The sequence below is a fragment of the Aulonocara sp. 'chitande type north' Nkhata Bay genome, linkage group LG2 (assembly GCF_057382095.1).
Source record: "Aulonocara sp. 'chitande type north' Nkhata Bay isolate Kocher_YH1m ecotype deep benthic linkage group LG2, A_spYH_male_GT1.1, whole genome shotgun sequence".
NCBI lineage: Eukaryota > Metazoa > Chordata > Actinopteri > Cichliformes > Cichlidae > Aulonocara > Aulonocara sp. 'chitande type north' Nkhata Bay.
Genome location: NC_141345.1, coordinates 22456642 through 22475242, shown reverse-complemented (window position 1 = coordinate 22475242; position 18601 = coordinate 22456642). Strand labels below are relative to the sequence as shown.

At 41.6% G+C, this 18601-nt stretch overlaps 2 protein-coding genes across 2 annotated transcripts in view; both read right to left on the bottom strand.

The window, feature by feature from the left end:
- Positions 1–1375, bottom strand: part of neurl1b (neuralized E3 ubiquitin protein ligase 1B) — a 29554-nt gene extending 28179 nt beyond the window's left edge. The window contains exon 1 of the mRNA XM_086310557.1: positions 1225–1375. Within this exon, the coding sequence (XP_086166683.1) occupies positions 1225–1321 (97 nt within the window). The 5' untranslated portion in view covers positions 1322–1375. The remainder of the gene's footprint in view (positions 1–1224) is intronic.
- A 10364-nt stretch (positions 1376–11739) lies between these two features.
- Positions 11740–15036, bottom strand: dusp1 (dual specificity phosphatase 1). The gene is made up of 4 exons (XM_086310545.1): positions 14351–15036; positions 13975–14120; positions 13636–13855; positions 11740–12984 (listed from the first exon to the last, which is right to left on the bottom strand). Exons 1-4 carry the CDS (start codon positions 14757–14759, stop codon positions 12629–12631), a joined length of 1131 nt encoding a protein of 376 aa, XP_086166671.1. The 5' UTR covers positions 14760–15036; the 3' UTR covers positions 11740–12628.
- Positions 15037–18601: the final 3565 nt, after the last annotated feature.

Here is an 18601-nt window from a genome sequence, read left to right as displayed (position 1 = left end):
AGGAGACACAAATGGTTGTGTCAGGAAGGTCATGTGGTCTAAAGACCTGCCAAATCAAAACATGCTGGTGAACAGAGGCGTGTCCAAAAGAGAGGCGTGGGGAGGACCAGTGCCACCTAACCCATAACTGATGCCCCCCACTAAAGATATGATATATGAACTAAAGCACTACTTATATCTAAAGTACTGCTATTATATCTTACAATTAAACACCATTAGATGAGCACATGGATAGGGCTAGTAGGGATATAACTGAGTGCATTTATTCAGGTTGAATATTCTTCTACTTTAACTAAGTAGTTCCATGTTATTCTGCTTTCTGCTTTTACTCCATTATATTTCAGATGCAGTTTTTACTCATTGTACTCAATATTGTTTAGTTTAACATTTTAGTTGCCTATTATTTTGTAAAGTAATTGTATTATTATAGCTAAAGCTACAACAATTATATAATAACAGCAATAATAACGATCCAGTTATATCATGAATAAGATTATGAAAAGTCATTCAACATAAGGAGTACTAGTTTTTAGGCCCACCTAAAAACTCTAATCAAAATTCAAGAGAAAGTGATACATTTCCTTGAAATTTTTGTTGAATATACATATAAAACAACAGGTTTTTTAATGCAAATTTTTAATGCTATCCAGTCATACACAAACAGATAAGGCCAACGTGTGACCCACCTTCCACTGGGACACAAACTTCATTATGGTTCAGTAAATTTAGGTCAGAGTACTATCACAACCTTACTTCCTCCTATTATGGGTTTAAATTTACTTTTTTATATAAATAAATGTATATAAATATGCAACTGTACAAACTTGTCAGTAACTTCAAACTGAATTTTTGTTACTACTGTTGCCCACCTGCAGTACCCTCACAACCCACCAGGGGGCACTGGCCCACACTTTGGCAGTACTAATAATAATCATCACATTGTCACATAATAACCACTTTGTCCTGGTTCTGTAACAAGAACCAGAGCCATAGATGAGTCTGTAAGTCATGTCTTTTTAAGCCAGTTTCTACATCAAATTCCTTTGCAGTACCTCTGCTGTGCTCTTGATCTCCCCTGTGACACCCCATTCCAAAAATCCTGAAAACGCCCCTACTCATGGCTAAGGGAGCAGCCACAGATGTTTTTTGTTTTTGTTTTGTTTTTTTAACTAAGATTTAACAGATTGAAATGATACACACAGAGAAATAAAGTGTAAGGCTTACCCTCTGTGCTGCAGCTCAGCTTCTTTTCTCTGCTGGAGAGGGGCAAACCAAACAAGCCAGAGGGAATGCTCAAGTTTGAAGAGTGGTTATTTCCCATGTTGTCTCCCCCAGAAAACAAGACTTCACATTTATCACTACAGAGCTTCTCTTGTCGTGTACAGTCTCTGCAGACTGGCGGGATAGTGAAAGTCTGCTTCTTTTATTGCTAAAACCATCCCGCCAGAAATTTGAAGGGAGTAAACACAGCCACGTGGCTTTAGCTGTCTCTTTATTTGGTCCAATAAAATCCCAGCCGGGAAGGGAAGGACGTTAGCACGTGCGGAAGGTGTGTGAGTATGCGCGCGCGGACCGTTAGCTATACACACGTGGTAGGGAGGCTTTTTTTTCTTCTTCTGTTTTTTTTTTTTTTTCTTTTGCAGCCCAAACGGCAGTTTCTAAAAGAGGGAAGTGGGCGTGCGCAGTAACCCCGACCTTGAAAGGTGGGCGCGAGACAGTGTTAATGTTTGGAGGGAAAATTATTTGTTTTCAAAAGCAGCTCTGCCAAAGGGCAAATAATGGAAAACTAGATTCAGTGGATTTATAACATGTTAGAAGTGTTCTCTGGTTTTGCTATGATACTGGACTTCAAGTTTGTTTAATACTTTGTTAAACACAGCTGCCATGGTGAGGGATTTTTAAATATGTAAAAGCAGAAGAAATGAGGAGTAAATGCTAAAATTTGAGCTTAATTGTCAATGTTGTCTGTAACTCCTGCCAAGGTAAAGAAGGCCTAGTAAGTAGGTAAAGGCTACAAGAACCCCAGCAGCATTTATCGTCAAACCTGAAAGCCATGTATGAAAGCTGAAAGCTCAAGGGTTTCTGTTAGCTAAGCGAACTGTTTTTCCTGTATTACATTTTTTTGGGGGGGGGGGCTTTCCACTAACTGGAAGGTTGGTGGTTTTATTCCTGGCTGCTGCAGTCTGCATGCCAAAGTATCCTTGGGCAAGATACTGACTAACTGAGTGAAGGAGGCATGTTTTATAAAAGGCTTTAAGTGCTCAAGTAAAAAGTGCTATATAAGAACAAGTCAATTTACAATTTACTTTTTTCATCAATAAATCAGTGAGCCGATAGTCAATACATTATTTTTTCCATCAAACTTTGTTTATATATCATACGAACAAGCTGCTGAGCTCCAGTAATGTCACTGCTGACCTCTCACTTTGAAGAACACCAGCTGACCTACTTCTTCTCCAAAGAGTCCTTACATAGTTTGAAGTTGTGCTTTGGGCTGGTGTCCTGCTATGGAAATAAACTGGGTCCTATCAAGCGACAGACACATGGTATGACACTGTGCCGCGAAATGGACTGACTGCCTTCTGTTGTGTATCATTCTGCATCCTGTTATTGTTTTGCCAGTGTGTTTTTCTTTTCTTTCTATTAGGGGAAGTTCACTGACATCTGGGTGAGGTCATCTGTGTGAAGTTGTGGGTCTAAATAAGTGGGGCTCTATTTGGTCCAAACTTCCTTATTCCTATCTTAACTGTTTCCATTTTTTTGTTGGTTTTATATTGATTTTGTTTTTATAATATATAGTATTTTATTAGAGTTAAAAATTATTTTTAATTATTTTTGTTAGACTGTTAGCAAAACAGAAAATGATGACTTTAAGTCAGGGTGGTAAAACACAAGGCCCGGGGGCCAGAATAGACCCAGCATAGACAGCTTTGGAAAACGTGAATGAGTGCACAGATGTTTTACCTTTAACTGTATTTCCATGGGTTTTACAGCTTTTCCTATTGAGAACGATCTTGTCATTCATACTACACCAAAGTACCCAATAGATAAACAACAGTTTACTTATTTGCTATAGCAGTATTTATCTATCCTGTAGAAAAACTGAAAAGTACTATTAAAACTAATTTTTTATATAATAAAGAGGAATAAATGTGTAATTAAACAACTTTACACTGACAGAAAGAGGATTTTTGCTGGTTTGGCCCACTCAAGATTAAAGTGGGCTGTATGCAGCTCACAATGTAACATTACACCCCTGATGTTACTGAAAAACATCAAAAACTTAGCTTTGCCTTTCTGCCTTTCAATTCAGTTCAGTTCAGTCCAATTCAGTGTTATTTATAATGCCCCATCACAACTGCAGTAGCCTCAAGGCGCTTTGTATTGTAAGGTAACGTTCCTACAATAATACAGAGAAAACCCCAACAATCAGACAATCCCCTAAAGTGTGAGAGTGGTGAAGAAAAACTTTCCTTTAACAGGAAGAAATCTCCCGCAGAACCAGGCTCGTGGAGGGGCAGCCATCTGCCGTATCTGGTTGGTAGTGAGGGCAGGAAGACGGGACAAAATCTATCATTAAGGTAGGGTTATCACTTGAGTTAGACTTCCAAGGGCTTATGAATGTGCCAGCTGTTCCACATCTCATGTGGCAAATATCATTTCTCAAACTAAAGATTCTGATATATTTTTCCTATTAATCAGTTTTCCACCAGACTCTCTGATATTTTTTTCTATTGTAGTTAAACAAAGATTTCTCCGTTCTATTTCCCGTTATAAAGTATTATACATCACTCTGTTATATCTTTATATTTTGGTAGATTTTTGTATTGGATTGCCTATAGTAATACTTATAACAAACATATAACTTGCTAAACTTGCCATTAGGACACAGGAGTGATTCCTACTAAAAGTATATACATGTGTAAATGATACCAATTATAAATAATCCATGTTTTCAAAATTCCTAATCAATTTGGTGTGTTTTTTATTTAAAAAATGTTACTATTCCAAACATTGGAATAGTAGCATATTAGGCTTCTGTTTAATCTTCTGTGTTGTTACCCTTTCCTATTTTAACCTTAAGATATCAATGTTTCATTTCTAGTTGATCATTAACTCTACCCAATACAGATTACTGAAGTGGTCACATTGCCCTTCATCAGCAGCCTTACAGCACAGTTACTCATTAACTGCTCAAAAGTCTACAGTTTGAACGGAAATGTCTTGAGTTGGACCTATAGCAGTTCAGTCTGTCTCTTGCTTTATCCAGCTTACTTCAACACTTTCTGTCTGTGGGGCTCAGGGGTATTTTCCGAATTTTAACTTCAATTTGAATAATGAAAGTAAAAATTTAAAAAATTGCATAATGACAATGATGTCATGTTAGTGTGAATCCCCAGATTAGACTCATGAATGCCACATCTGTGTTAGACAGTGGGTTATTGATTTTCTACACCCACACTGATCATTTTAAAACCTCTGTGGTCCCTTGGAAACCTCAACCTTTCAGATCATGTGGGATGATTAAGTCAAAATGAAAATATGACTTTTATGCTGAAGGCAAAAACTCGTACGCTCCTACGTTCTGTTTAGTCCAGTTACAGGTTGCGTGTCTTAGTGGTGAAACACGCAGTGTTTTCCTCAAGATGGCGCTCACACCCAATGAGCACACACTCAGTGAGAATCAGAACTCCTTTTGAGTATCCTTTCATTTCATTTGTGTGACAAGCCCCTCTGCATCTTCTCTGGACTTGTGTTTTAACATACTTTTTGTTCACTTCCTTTAGTCAACTATCACAGACTAATTCCTGAATACACAAATTCACGAACGTCGTTGAACAGACGATCCCACCGATGACAAAAGACAGCTTTTAACAGGTCATCAGTGAATAAGAGGACATGTTAATACAACGCAAAGATCATGTGTCCATCTGCAACCACTTTCAAACATGCTCGTGTGATGTGGGAACACGTGATTGGGAAAAAAAAGCTTAACAATGACTGGAAAGCATAACTGTAACTGCAAATAATGTATAGGAAGAAAGCTGATATTTGGATTTATAGGTATTGCTGTACTGCTCCTACACAATACCGTCACACACAGGTTGCCTTTAAAGTTGGGATGCTTCTTGTTGTGTCTGAACTTTTAGGTTGCTCATTAAAAGACTAAGATCAACTATTAGGACAAAACTGAACACATTTTGACCCATTTACAGCACTCTGTATGACCTCACATGAAGTATTGTCACTTGACTTGGAACTGAAAATCAGTTTCTTATTCCTCCAGCAAACTGCATCATCAGTTAAGTTTTCATAGTTCAGTCACGTGGGACCTTCTACAGCTTTTGTATGCATGAGAGGGCCACGGTTTAGATTCAGTGAGTACCATATTCTGCCCAAATGCTCAAAGCTTTATTTATCTTTCCAATACTTGCACACGTTTTTAAGCAAAGACTTGTTTTCATCAGATTTCTCATTGTTCGCAAATGGGCAAAGACTCAACCGGCCTCAAAATTCTCTTAAGTCTCATCTGAAATATGGGCATACTTTTAACAGGCAAACACATCTGCGTGCACCTCTGAGATCCTTATCTACACCTACATGTTCTTTGGGTGTGACATCATCCACCCAGAGTGCAGTCAGCGTAGAAGACAGGATGCCGAGCATTCCTTGAATAACCAACACAGGATCTCATTTCTGCTTGTGAACACAGACCTGACGACGCTTCAGTGAGTGGAAAAATACAGCCTCTGTTCAGTGCCTGTGGGGTGAATGAGGGTGGAATGATGGGTGCCTTCCTCCTGCCTGCGTTTGATGAGTTTTTGTGCTAATAAGTGCTTAAAAGTTGGCAGATATGCAGATTTGGTTTTCTTTATTTATTTTTCTGGATGGGGGACTTTAAAATGAGGCAATGTTTTGACCCTCGTTTATTCCATATAATTGTTTTATTATAATAAAAAATCCCGCATACATCTTTTACTTCTCTTATCTGACATTCTAGGAGGGGCAGTTAAAGGAAGGGGAGTCCTGCTGGCTTCAGTGCAGCTATACATAATGTCCTTAAATTCTTTGAGTTAGTGTTTGGTTATCATGCCAGGAATCTGACCTTATCTCCTCTCCTGTCACGCAACAGCCGCTTGTCTGACCTCTATGATGTGGAATGTCACGGATGCTGGAAGTTTAAAAAAGCATAGCAGCTTTTACAACATAAATCTCCCTCTTGCTGGGTCTTTCTGTCCATTAAGTGGCTATTGAAGCAGTTTCTTTTTTTTTTCAGTTTGGCACATTGGCCTCTTTTATGCGGCCTTTCCTCGACAGTGTCTCGGTAAAAGATTTGACCCAGCAGATGGGGCCTGTGGGCGCTGACGTAAAGATTAGAGCAAGGCATTACAATGCCTCAGACACAGGATGTTTCAGAGGCCGCCCCGTCATAGTCGCAATCCTCTTACTGATTTACTGCAGGTGCATACTATGCAGTGACATCAATGTGTGGAGTAAATCTTCTCACTTGGGATTTTGTGAGCGTGCCGGCTGTTACAAAGACACACTTGCGAAACCCAGTTTAAAGGTGTGATGAAGAGTAAGAAGTGTAATTACTCTGTAATTACTCACGTTACAGACTCCTGACACACTAAAAGTCACTTTTAAAGATGTGGGTAAGGTTGTGGTTTCCAGTATCTTCACTCTGTGGCATGTCTGTGTCCCCAAACATGAAAAATGGTGATTAGATGAATAATATTATTTTTGTCATAGCAGTTTGATTGGTCTTAATACATGTATTTATTTCCTTTTAACACAAGTTACAATGTTCTTTACAAAGCACTAAAAAACAGCAGGGTAGCTGGTGGACTCCAAAGAGAAGTGCTCTAATGGATATCTCAAAGTCCCCCTAATGTTCCAGCATTTCTCTGTTCCTCCTTTTGCTCTTGGGCTTCCTCTGTGGTCACCTTCTCTTCAACAAAGCACGTCACAGCAATATTCAATCCAGTTCAGTATTATTAATGACACAACAAATCTCAAATCACAACAACAGTCACCTCAAGGCGTTTTATATTGTAAGGGAAAGGCCGAACAATAATACAGAGAAAACACCAACAATCAGACAACCCCATATGAGCAAACATTTGGTGAGAGTGGGAAGGGAAAACTTCCCTTTAACAGGAAAAAGCTCTCTGAAATCTGCTGTGACTGGTGGGGGGTGAGGGGAGGAAGAAAGGACAAAAGACACACTGTGGAAGAGAGCCACGGTTTAATAATAGCTAATGACTCAATGCAGAGTGGTGTATAAACGCAGAGAGTGAAAAAAGGTGAGTGAAGAAGAAACGCTTGGCGGAAAGCCCCTAGCAGTTTAGGGCTATTGCAGTGTAACTAAGGCAGGGTTCAGGATCACCTGACCCAGCCCTAACTATAAGCGTTATCAGAAAGGGAAGTTGTAAGCCTGATCTTAGAAGTAGAGAGTGTCTGTCTGCTGAATCCAAACTAGCTGGTTCCAAAGAAAGGGGTCCTGAGGGTTGAAGGCTCTGCCTCGTATTTTACTTTTAAATATCCTAAGAACCACAAAATAAGTCTTAAATAAGTCTGAGAACAATGTGCTCTATGTGGGAGATATGGTACTATGAGGTCTCTAAAATGGTTTAATATATTCAGCACAAATTTGGTATATATTCAGATTTAATGGGTAGCAAATGAAGAGAAGCTAATATCAAGAACCTTAATTTTCTTTTATATGTCTTCAACACAAGATCGGTGATTGGGACGTCTGAGTTATTTAGTTACCTTATGGATTATTCTTGAAATTACAAGACAAATGTGTGCTTTGTGGTCAAGCAAAACCTTATGTAGAGCAAATGGTAAACCTTCTCATTCTCCAGTACCAGCTATCAATGAACAACATTTCCCAGTGACATTAACATGACAGTTAACCTGTATGTCACCAAAATAAACTTTAATTTCTTCGGTTGGCTTCTATAGAAGCAGCCCAGCAAACCAGCAAATGATGCTGTGAGGGTAGAGGGTACTACTTGACTGAATCTCTAAAAGTTGATTCTGTTCATCTGGACGTAGCGTTTTGTGGGAGAAACGTTTCATCACTCATCCAAGTGACTTCTTCAGTCTCAGCTCACTGCAGGTTTCCCCAGTCTTACAGCAGCACATCAAGAAGGCCCAGTTGGACTTTTGTCAAAGCTGGGAAGGCACCTAAAGAAAGCTCCAGCCGATCCAAAAGAGAAGGAAACCTGTAGTGATCCCGTATGTGTCAGGAGTATCGGAGCAGTTGAGACGCATTTTTTCTAAACACCGGGTCTCTGTGGCTTTTAAACCCCAAAACATGCTGCGCCAAAAATTGGTCCACCCCAAGGATTGGGTCCCCCGACACAAACAGAGTAAGATTGTGTACGCCGTTAAGTGCCAGGAGGATTGCCAGGATTTATACATCGGGGAAACCAAACAACCCTGGGCGAAGTGGATGGCACACCACAGAAAAGCCACCTCGTCAGGCCAGGACTCTGCAGTCTATTTACACCTACAGGCCAGTGGACACTCTTTCAAGGATGAGGATGTACACATCCTGGACAGGGAGGAACGCTGGTTTGAGCGAAGAGTCAAGGAGGCCATTTACATGAAAAGGGAAAGACCGTCTCTGAATCGAGGAGGGGGCCTAAGGGTACATCTGTCACCATTTTACAATGCTGTGATTGCAGAACTGACCTCCCAGCCCATTGTTTCTTCAGTGGGCTGGTTTCAGTCATTATGCAAATGTACTATTTATAAGATTTGGGGAAACCTGCAGTCAGCGGAGACTGAAGAAGTCACTTGGATAAGTGACGAAACGTTTCTCCCACAAAACGTTACGTCCAGATGAACAGAATCAACTTTTGGAGATTTACTTACCTGCATGATTGAGCATGCATCAAGACGATACTTGACTGAATTTAAAGGTTTGTATGATAAGACATTAACCAATAGGTTACTCACTCGGATAGGCTTTCTGCAAAGACTTCACTGTCATTTATTAAAGGTATGAATACACTCATACGCTCTCAAGTGGTGTGGAAGCAACAGTCAAGTCTCACTGATGTGATCTGCTCTGACTGATGTAATAGGGAGGGCTGGGATTCTGTGTCTTCTTGAACATGGCAGCTGTGTCTGACAAATTACATAACTACTTTTTTCTCTTTTTTTCTTGGGATTGTGATCATTAAAACGACTTTGAAGGTGAGTCAGAGCCCAGCTGCTAAATGGGAGAGTCAACTGGCAAGTTAGTGGAAATGGCAAATGACGTTATGGCCGGTTCTGTCTGACTGATGCCGAGCTAAAACCAGAGGGTGTGAAAAGACAATGAAGACGATAGTCAGGGTGGCGCTTTCTATTCTTATACGAATTGTGTCGTTTTGAAAGCTCTTTTAAATTGTCTCGCTCTCACATTTGAATCATCGCTCTCACCCACACTCAAAAGTCACAGCGCTTTAATGTCCCTGACCTTGCAGTTGACTGGGGCCTTGCTTCCCCCACTCTCCAGAGATCTGCATCAGATCACACACAACGACTCACACACATGCAAAAATACACGCTCCTGCCTTCCTCCCACATTACAACGGCAACTCTAACGATGCAAAAGCGGGGGGTGGGGGGCTTGTTGGAGGAGATGTGCGTGTGTGTGTGTGGTGTGGAGGTGATTGTGGGAATGGGGGGAGAGGGCAGGGGGCTCACATATGTCTCCCCCCTCTCAAAAAAAACCCCAACGCTTTCCTGATGGTGGTGGTGTGGTAATGAATGAGCCTTTGATCGCAGAGCCATCACGTCACTGGTAATGGTTGTTGTCAGAGACTACATTTGCATTGCTGTTAGATAAGACATCAGTGCACACTCCCCCGAAACCTGGGCTTCAATGAATACAGACAGTGAGTTTGTATCGAAGGCTTCAGGGGGCTCGTCGTTATCGTCATCATCACCATCACCATCACCATCATCACCTCCACAGGAAGTTTGTCTCCTTTTTCTCACACCCCAGCCGTGGGTTACAGCCAATGTTTTGGCTAATTTGCAAACCAAACATATTCCTTTCCCTTTCATGGCTATCTTAGTCCCCACCTCCTCATTTGAGTTTGAGGCAGGGGATACAAGGGCTGTGCTTGACTGAGCCCTGAATGCTCTTTAGTTGTCACACTTTTCCCAAACGCCTTGCAGCTGCTCCTATTGTGGCAGCAGAGGGAGGTGCTCCTTAGCTGATTCTTTGAGCCTCCTGCTGTTGCCCCGGCCTCAGAGGGGTTCATAGACGGGGAGCGTGGCCTGAACAATGGCTGACGCCATGACATCATGCTTCTTATTTTGGTCGAATCCTTATGCAGATATAAGATAGAGGATTCCATCACATGGAACAAAACAGGGAAGGGTGGTAGAAAAATAATTTGAACACGGCAGTTGACCACTTCCCATCAGCTTTGTTTAGGTGGAATATAAATGTTCCTCTTCTACTGTTCTTTTCATCCAAAATAAAGTAGTTTCACACTATGAAAAACAAACTTATGTACAGCTAAAAAAGTCACTTTATAATGACACTTTTTATTTTAGGTTAGGTTTATTAACGCAAAGATATTTAACTCTTGATTTGTTGAAATTTTAATGGACTAAATGATTTGAGAGAAATAAATGAAAACGATAACACACAAACACACGTGTAGAGTTTGATTTTCTAGAATGGGAAACTGGCTCTTTCATACATAAGCAAACATGTTTATAAATGAGTTATAGAGTCATTGGATACTTTATGAGGTACACACTGCTAGTAGTGGGTTTGACATCCTTTTTGTCTTCAGAACTGCCTTCATTTTTCTTGGCATAGATTTATCAAAGTGCAGGAAGCATTCCTCTGAGATTTTGCTCCATACAGGCATGATAGCATCACACAGTTTGTATCTATGATACAAATCTCTTGTTCCACCATCATTCCAAAGGTGCTTTATTGGACTCTGTGAATGTGGAGGGCATTTGAGTGCAGTAAACTCTGTGTCATGAGTTGAACTTGTTTACATGGCTGTAGAAGCCATCAGAAGATGTGTGGATGGCTCCCTGTATAGATAGTCATAACCCGTTGCCTACTGGTGGTGGTCAGAGGGCCCGGTGGCGCCAGTGTCCGGCAGCCTCGCCTCTGTCAGTGCGCCCCAGGGTGGCTGTGGCTACAATGTAGCTTGCCATCACCAGTGTGTGAATGTGTGTGTGAATGGGTGGATGACAGGTTGTGTAAAGCGCTTTGGGGTCCTTAGGGACTAGAAAAGCGCTATACAAATACAGGCCATTTATAACCATAAATAACTAAAAAAATAGGGATTTTAAATAATATGATGAAAAGGTTTTGTCAGAGGGCCAAAGATGAGTGCACTGTGATCATTATGGGATGGGGATGGTCAGTACTTAGGTAGGCTGGGAGCCCAAAGTGGGCCGAGAAAATCTCTGCAACACCCCGAAACCACCAAGGCAGGATGGATCCATGTCTTCATGTTGTTTACTACCAACTGAGTTGCTGCCATGTGTTTAGCTGATGAGATATTTGCATTAGGCAGTTCAGGTGTACATAACATAGAGGCCGGGGAGTGTGTATTTTTCTGTTGAATTGATATTCCCTGCGTTAGTGACCTGGAAATCTTTGATTATTGTTATGATTCACATTATGGAAGAGATGAGTGTTAAATGGTGGTGTGGGGGGGGGGGGGGGGGGGGGGGAAATGCAACACTGCAACCATGTTTAAAAAAAGTCAAATGAGATTTATTCATTTGTATAAAAACAACATTAAAACAAACATTTCCAAAAATAGATAGAGATATATTACTTTAGTTAATAAATACGTCATAATGCAGTCAAAGAGGACTATGTGGCCCCATTTTAGTAGTCTTACGGGGCTCCGTCCATCTTCGTGCTGCAGCACACAGTACACATACATGAGGTATTTCACGGTCAGCTTCCCCAAAATGTCAGGATCGCCATGGCTTCATGATGTCTCGTGAGGCAAGTATTTGCATTTGAAACGGCCCCCTGTTCAACTCTAAATCTAACTATGAAGATTTCTGGCACATCTACTCCTAGAAAGAAGGGGATACATTCATTGTTCAAAGGAAGGAGAGACTTCCATGCCATGTTGGGGAGTAGATCAATATTGCTTTCTTTGACCAGTATAGAAAGCAAATGAACATATGAGAGGGTAAATGAACATTCCTGAGACAACTGTTACAGCCCTCTGTCTCTTAATGATTATGATTATCAGAAGCAGTTGCCTCATGGAGGAGAAAAAAAAAGGATTTCCCATATAAGACTAAACACAACTATCCTGTCAGTTGTTTCCCCAAGTAATTCAGGTTAAAAAGTGTGGTTAATTTTCACATTTCTCAGTTTAAACATCAATACTCAAATGGTGGTTCTCAAACATCCCTTTGAAATGATGAAAAGCCAGGCTACAGAGATTTGACCAGCAGATCACATAGCCAAATGATCTGACCCTGAAAACAATAGGTGCCCATTCTGTAAGGCGATACCAGCATCACCATAAATGGATAATAATCAGAAGCGCAGTTTTGTGAAGTCACGCTCGAGTTGCCGTTCAAGTCCAAACAAAGTGTCTGCTGACAAACCCTTTCTTCAGCAGCTGGGAGACGTGGTGATGGGACTGTGGAGGAATGAGAGCTGACCGGCAGAAGTGTGCACGGGGATGGAGACGGGGAAGTTGAATACTGTGCTGCTGCCGCCGATAGCTGGACTGCCAGCCTCTGACGAGCACGTCGACGAGGCCAGGACCTGGGACTCGAACTGCAGGAGCTGACCCATGAAGCTGAAGTTTGGGGAGATGATGCTGCGGCGCTGCTTGACAAACTCAAAGGCCTCGTCCAGCTTCACGCGGTTGGTCCGCATGAGGTAGGCGAGGCAAATGGTGGCGGAGCGGGAGATGCCGGCTTGACAGTGAACAAACACCCGGCCTCCTTTGTTTCTCACAGAGTCTGAAGATGAGAAAGAGAAAGGGAAAGAAAAGTTAGTGGAGTGTAAACACCTGCGAGGTTGTATCAGGGCTGAACTCCTGGCTGTCACAGGAAACCACAAGCACCAAAGTCTTTGCAACACTTTGATATTCTATTAAAATTTGCCAGTGCTCATTACGACACAGGAACACAATAAATGGCGGAGCAGGGTGCGAGCCAGTGGGGGCCGCTACCAAAGGAGGCAGACTGAATGCACAAAAGAAGGGGGATAAACCCCTGCTGGCTGTATTGATCTGGGAGGAAAACTGACATTGAGTGAGGAGAAACTGCCTTTTGTTTGGCCAGAACAAAGAGCAGTGTGGAGGGAGCTATTCAAGCAGCCAGTCTACCCACCACAAACTAGCTTGGAGCTGCTGCTTCGCAATTGATCAAAAAAAAAAAAAAAAAAAAAAAAAAAAAGGAGGGGGGGGCATCCTATTTTCTATGGCTGGGAGGTGGCAATGATGTAACCGCATTGTGCCTGAGCAGGGAGCCTGTGCCGAGCCAGCTGGTCGATTTTGGAGGGAACTTTTTTTTTTTTTTAAATCTGGGGGAAGGGGTTTGGTGTTTGTGTTTCTCCTCATCAACAACAGAAAGGGCGTGCGAAGAGAGTAAACGTGATGATGTACTCACCGATAAATTCGATCGCCTCATTGAAAAAGGAGCTGATATCAGCTTTGTGGTTGTCCTCGACAGGGATGCTCTTGTAGAGGAAGGAGTCCTCAAAGTGGTTGGGGCAGTTGGCAGACACATTGATTAGAGCGGTGATGCCAAGCATGTCCAGCATGTCTTTTCTAGAGGCATGGTAAGCACTACCAAGGTAAAGGAAAGGCAAGATCTCCACTGGACCGCCCTAGACAACCACAACAAAAACAAAAAATCTGTCATAAATATAAAAGTCCAACAGACAGAAAGTGACAGAAACTGGGATTATTTTTGCTTTTTAATCTTTGACTACAATAAAATACCAACCTGGTCATATAGCGGTGTATTGCAAGGGCTACTGTTGGTACCAGCACTGTCAGGATGGTTGGAGCTTAGAGACAAACTAAGTCCCTGTGGAGGGGAGGGTTTGGTACACATTTCTGGATACTCTGTAGAAAATGTTTCAAATCCGCCTAAAAAGGACAGAAAAGAAACCACCAAGGTTAGATCACACATCTCAACAAAGACGTTTTTAAATACAGCTCTCCAAAAAGGTGACAGCTGCTCATGGTGCTATTTTGGAACATCGTTTACTCCAAGCACCAGCTGTTATGGTGACAGGTGTAATCGTCATTTATTGACCTCGTTGTCAGGAAACAGTAAAACAACTCTTTAAACTACTTAAAACTCGGAGTTTTCTTACCTTTCAGAATAAAAACACTGGCACCGCAGGCGTGACGACACAGGGCTGTAGCAGCAAGCATCATTGTGCCGTCTTTCTTCACTTGGCTTAAGTCCAAACTGCGATCGTCGAGCAGTACCACGGACTGGTACTCCCCGGAAAGGAGCCGGTTCCTGATATCCTCGTTGGGGACGATGTGTTCAAGTCCCAGACCGCCCCTGGCCCTCCTGCGCACTATGGTGCTGAAGCGCACGTTGGTGGAGCCCGAAATGTGAGAGGAGTTGAAGGATAGAAAAGAGCGACAGTCCAGCACTAGGCAGCCCAGGACTTCACCCTCCAGCAAACCACGGAGGGAAGCGCAGTCGATAGTGGGAACCTCCATTATGACCATAGTAGTACGGCGGGGGAGAAATGTTAAATCCAAAAACATAAAGTTACGACGGAAGACAAAACTTAGGTTTGAGCCGACTTGACAAACGTTGTTCGTCCAAGTGTTATTTGAAGCGCGGAGTCCTTTGTTCCGGTTAGCTTGTTTAAAAAGAAAAAATCAAAAACATGAAAAAGTTTTAAGACGATCTTAAAACTGGTCCTTTCTTCTTCTTTAGAGTAGCCTATTCGGCAGCCCCAGACTTTTATTTGTCTTCTTAAGTTAAAAAAAAATTAAATGTTATAGTGAGCGCGTCTGCTTGCGAGTGCCTTTCAGCCCGCTTTTATAAACCCGTGGTTGTGAATGAGAGCTCAATGACGTCAAGGGGACCGCCCTCTTGGATGTCTGCCAATTCTGCGAACGTCATCGCCGACCGTACCGCGTGCACGAGAGCAAAAGAAGGCTCGCGCACAAGCAGGACATTTCTGTACATGCGTCCTGCACGTACGCGGGCACGCGATGTTGACCAACTTTAATCATTAGCGGCTAATGTGTTTTCTTTCTTCAGTGTGTCAACGTTAAACTGTTATAAAGCTATTCTACTTTAATACATTAGGCTGCTAATTCACCAAATTAAAAGTACAATCAACACCAATTTACAGCCTTCTAAGTGTTTACACATCTATTTGTCCTATGCAGTAATTTATAATAGGTGCTTTATGATTGTTTATTTCAGTGCACGCTGCCAGTGTCTTAAAGGTTTTTAATTGTTTAATTCTGGTTCATGTAAAGTCCTAATTTGAAGATCTGCATGTCAGGAAAAAGAGGAATTTGCCAAACCTTTCCATGATGTTAGTGCTTAATTAGATTTTAAATTCGCCTCTTCATCTGAGAGTTGACAAATAACAAGATAATAAATAGATATCTGCCACGGGTGCCATAAAAGTTTACACATTGTTTTTATTAGTCAGCGGTACATAGTGTTCAATGCCCCGAGAGCAACGGCTAACCATAAAAGTTAATCACTATATAGAAATCTGAAGTCCAGTAAATTTCCACATGCTTAGAAACAAAACAGTGGATTGCCAGGAAGGCAACAGCAGATGGAGATCTCTTGACCAGCTACTTTTGTTTCATCCGTGATCTAACTGGAAAAGATGGGTGACATGATGAACTGTTTAAGTCAAAATGAGAGTATGTTTTTAAAAAAACAAAACAAACAAAAAGCTCTGGGAAGCCCTTTTCATTTGTTGTTGTGGTTTGCTGACTCAGTACGGACAACACTTCTCTTTCATAATAAGGAAGCTGGAAGATCACTGTTGTTAGAGACCGTGTGTCTGTTGACTAGCCCTACTGTCTTGAAACTGAACAGCAGACACACGTCACGGTTGTTTGGTTGTGAAACAAACATTTACCAAGCAGAGGTGAACGTGTGATATTACAACACTGGACTTTAGGATACCATAACAGTCGCTTATTAAAAAAATTAGGTCACCTAACATATTTACATTTTTTCTTTAATTGTCACACTGTTTTATCAAATAGGTCATGATGTCATTATGACTTTAACCTGACTGAGTGTGGACTTTCAGGCTTGGTGAGTTCACACCTGTCCTGTTCCTGAGCGTCTCTTTGACTTCAAGCAAGGAGGGGTGAAAAAATGAATTTGTTATCTAAGAACGGAAGGAGGCAGAGGAAGGTAACCAGTCACGGTTGAGTGCAGAAAAACTCTCCAGCCGGTTTAACCTCACACTCATGTGAGATGAGTCACATCGCACACGAGTGTGAGCCTGTGAGGAGCTTGCAACAAAGCAGGAATGTTACACACAACACAAGGACGTAGGGTCAAACAGTCTCCAAAAACAGTCTGTACCCAAACATTTTGTCCTTGCAGCAAATCCGCCTTCCTTCCACTTATGAAGCAACAGGCGTCATAGTTAAGGCAGAAACGGGACACCTGACTAAGAGGTTAAGACAGACAGCCAGAACAAAACAAAAGCAACCCTGTGAATCAGTTTTGTACTTTCTTGAAGTAAGAGGTGCCCCCCCCCCCCCCCCCCCCCCAAAAAAAAACAAAACAAAAAAACCCCAAAAAACAAAACACACCATCACTTATATCTGGTGTGATACTGGCTTACAAAATATTCTCGGATATTAATTCAAGTTTTACTGGCAAAAGCCAAGTATCATATTTCACCATCTGCAACAGTGAAGCTGGTATAGTTTTCTCCTTTTGAAGCTGCATGAGTGGCTGTATTATGCGTCATCACTGCAAAACGAGACCCAAAGGATACAGTGGGAAATACTACAAAGTCAGGTGTTTTTTTTATGTATGTCAGGATGTGAATGTTTTTCTTTTTTTGCCTTTTGTGTTGCAGCCATGCTAGATCAGGAAATGAAGCGTGGGTGTGGTTGTCACTTGGGTACAAAGTAAAGATATTCAGTTAGGGGATGAATAAGAGCCCATGACTCAGGGGACCTTTGAACAAGTAGCTGAGATTGAAACAGAAACCAGGAGATGATGGGTTTAGGACTGGTGTGAATATGCCTAATTTCTCTGCGGTCATCATGACCAGAAAGCTGGACTTTGCTGTGAGCACGGCTTGATGTATGTGTGAAACTGAATATTAAAAGTGAGCACTGTAAGTAGTTGAAACCATTGCTTTGTTTTCATTCCCATAATAACAGCCTGTAACCAACCAGCGTTCCCATGCAGAAAGGGAAGTGAAACAGAGGATGACAAAGTGGCATTTCCTGTGGTCAGACCGCTCTGTCACTTGCTGACATCTGTGCCTGATTACTGTCATTGTCACTACGGGCTGCACTGAGACATCACTGGGAAAACACAGGGCCTATCCTGTCTTCTAGTGTCTCAACAACAGACCACTTTTCTTTGAGCCAAAAATATTCTGTTTCTTGATATGAGAGTATATGTGTGTGTGTTAAGGAAAGAAAACGAAAATACCTACAGTGGAAAAAACGTTAACTGATAGATTTGATGGATTTTTGGTAGGAGAGCAGCAGATGCATTTCTCAACCATACCAGCCTGACGTATAGGTCTCAGTTTCAGTTTTGTGGTGTTATTTTAGTCCCCTAGAAATTTGTACATGATCGCAATGGATGTGAACCAAACTCATAAGTAATGTTACTGTAAAAACTCACATATTCTCCATTCATTTGTCAGACTTGGAAAAGCTTAGCCGAGGGCTGTTTTGCTTGAAAAATCTATTTTTACTACACATCAGCTGATTTTCTTTCATGGTGACCTTTTTTTCATTTTTGCACGTGAAGGGTAATCTGTGTTGGTCAGATAATGTGCAGGCTTTTGTTTGCTTGCCAAAAGGCACAGCTGATGTACTTGGAGTCAACGTGGGAGATTAGATGTTAGCACAGTAATACCTCTATTAGTTTTATTAGAATGGCAATATGATTTATATCACATAGACGCCTCGAGCAAAGTAGTAGTTAACACATGCTGCTTGGCAAGCGTAAAGGTTGTTGATTTGATTCCAGCTAAAGACATAAAACCCTCTCTGGATTGCGTCAAGAAGAGCATCTGATGTAAAACTGCCAGATCAAATGTGCGTAGTTACTCGCCATGGCGGGAGGGGGGGGGGGGGGGGGGGGGGGGGGGAGAAGGGCAAAGTGTCTTACTTACTTTTAGAAGTAAGAACAACATGAATAACAGTAATGATAAAAACCCATGTTCTTTTATTAAATAACACCTTTCTTTAAAACAATCTATTGTTTGGACTCCTAAAAAGTTACTCAAAACTACCTTTACCTGTCATATGTACAATTGTATAATAGTTTTCTATTCATAATTTATGGACTGGTACTTTTAAAACACTTTTCTACTCAAGTTTAGCACTACAAGCACTTCCTAGTCTCACTCACCAAATCA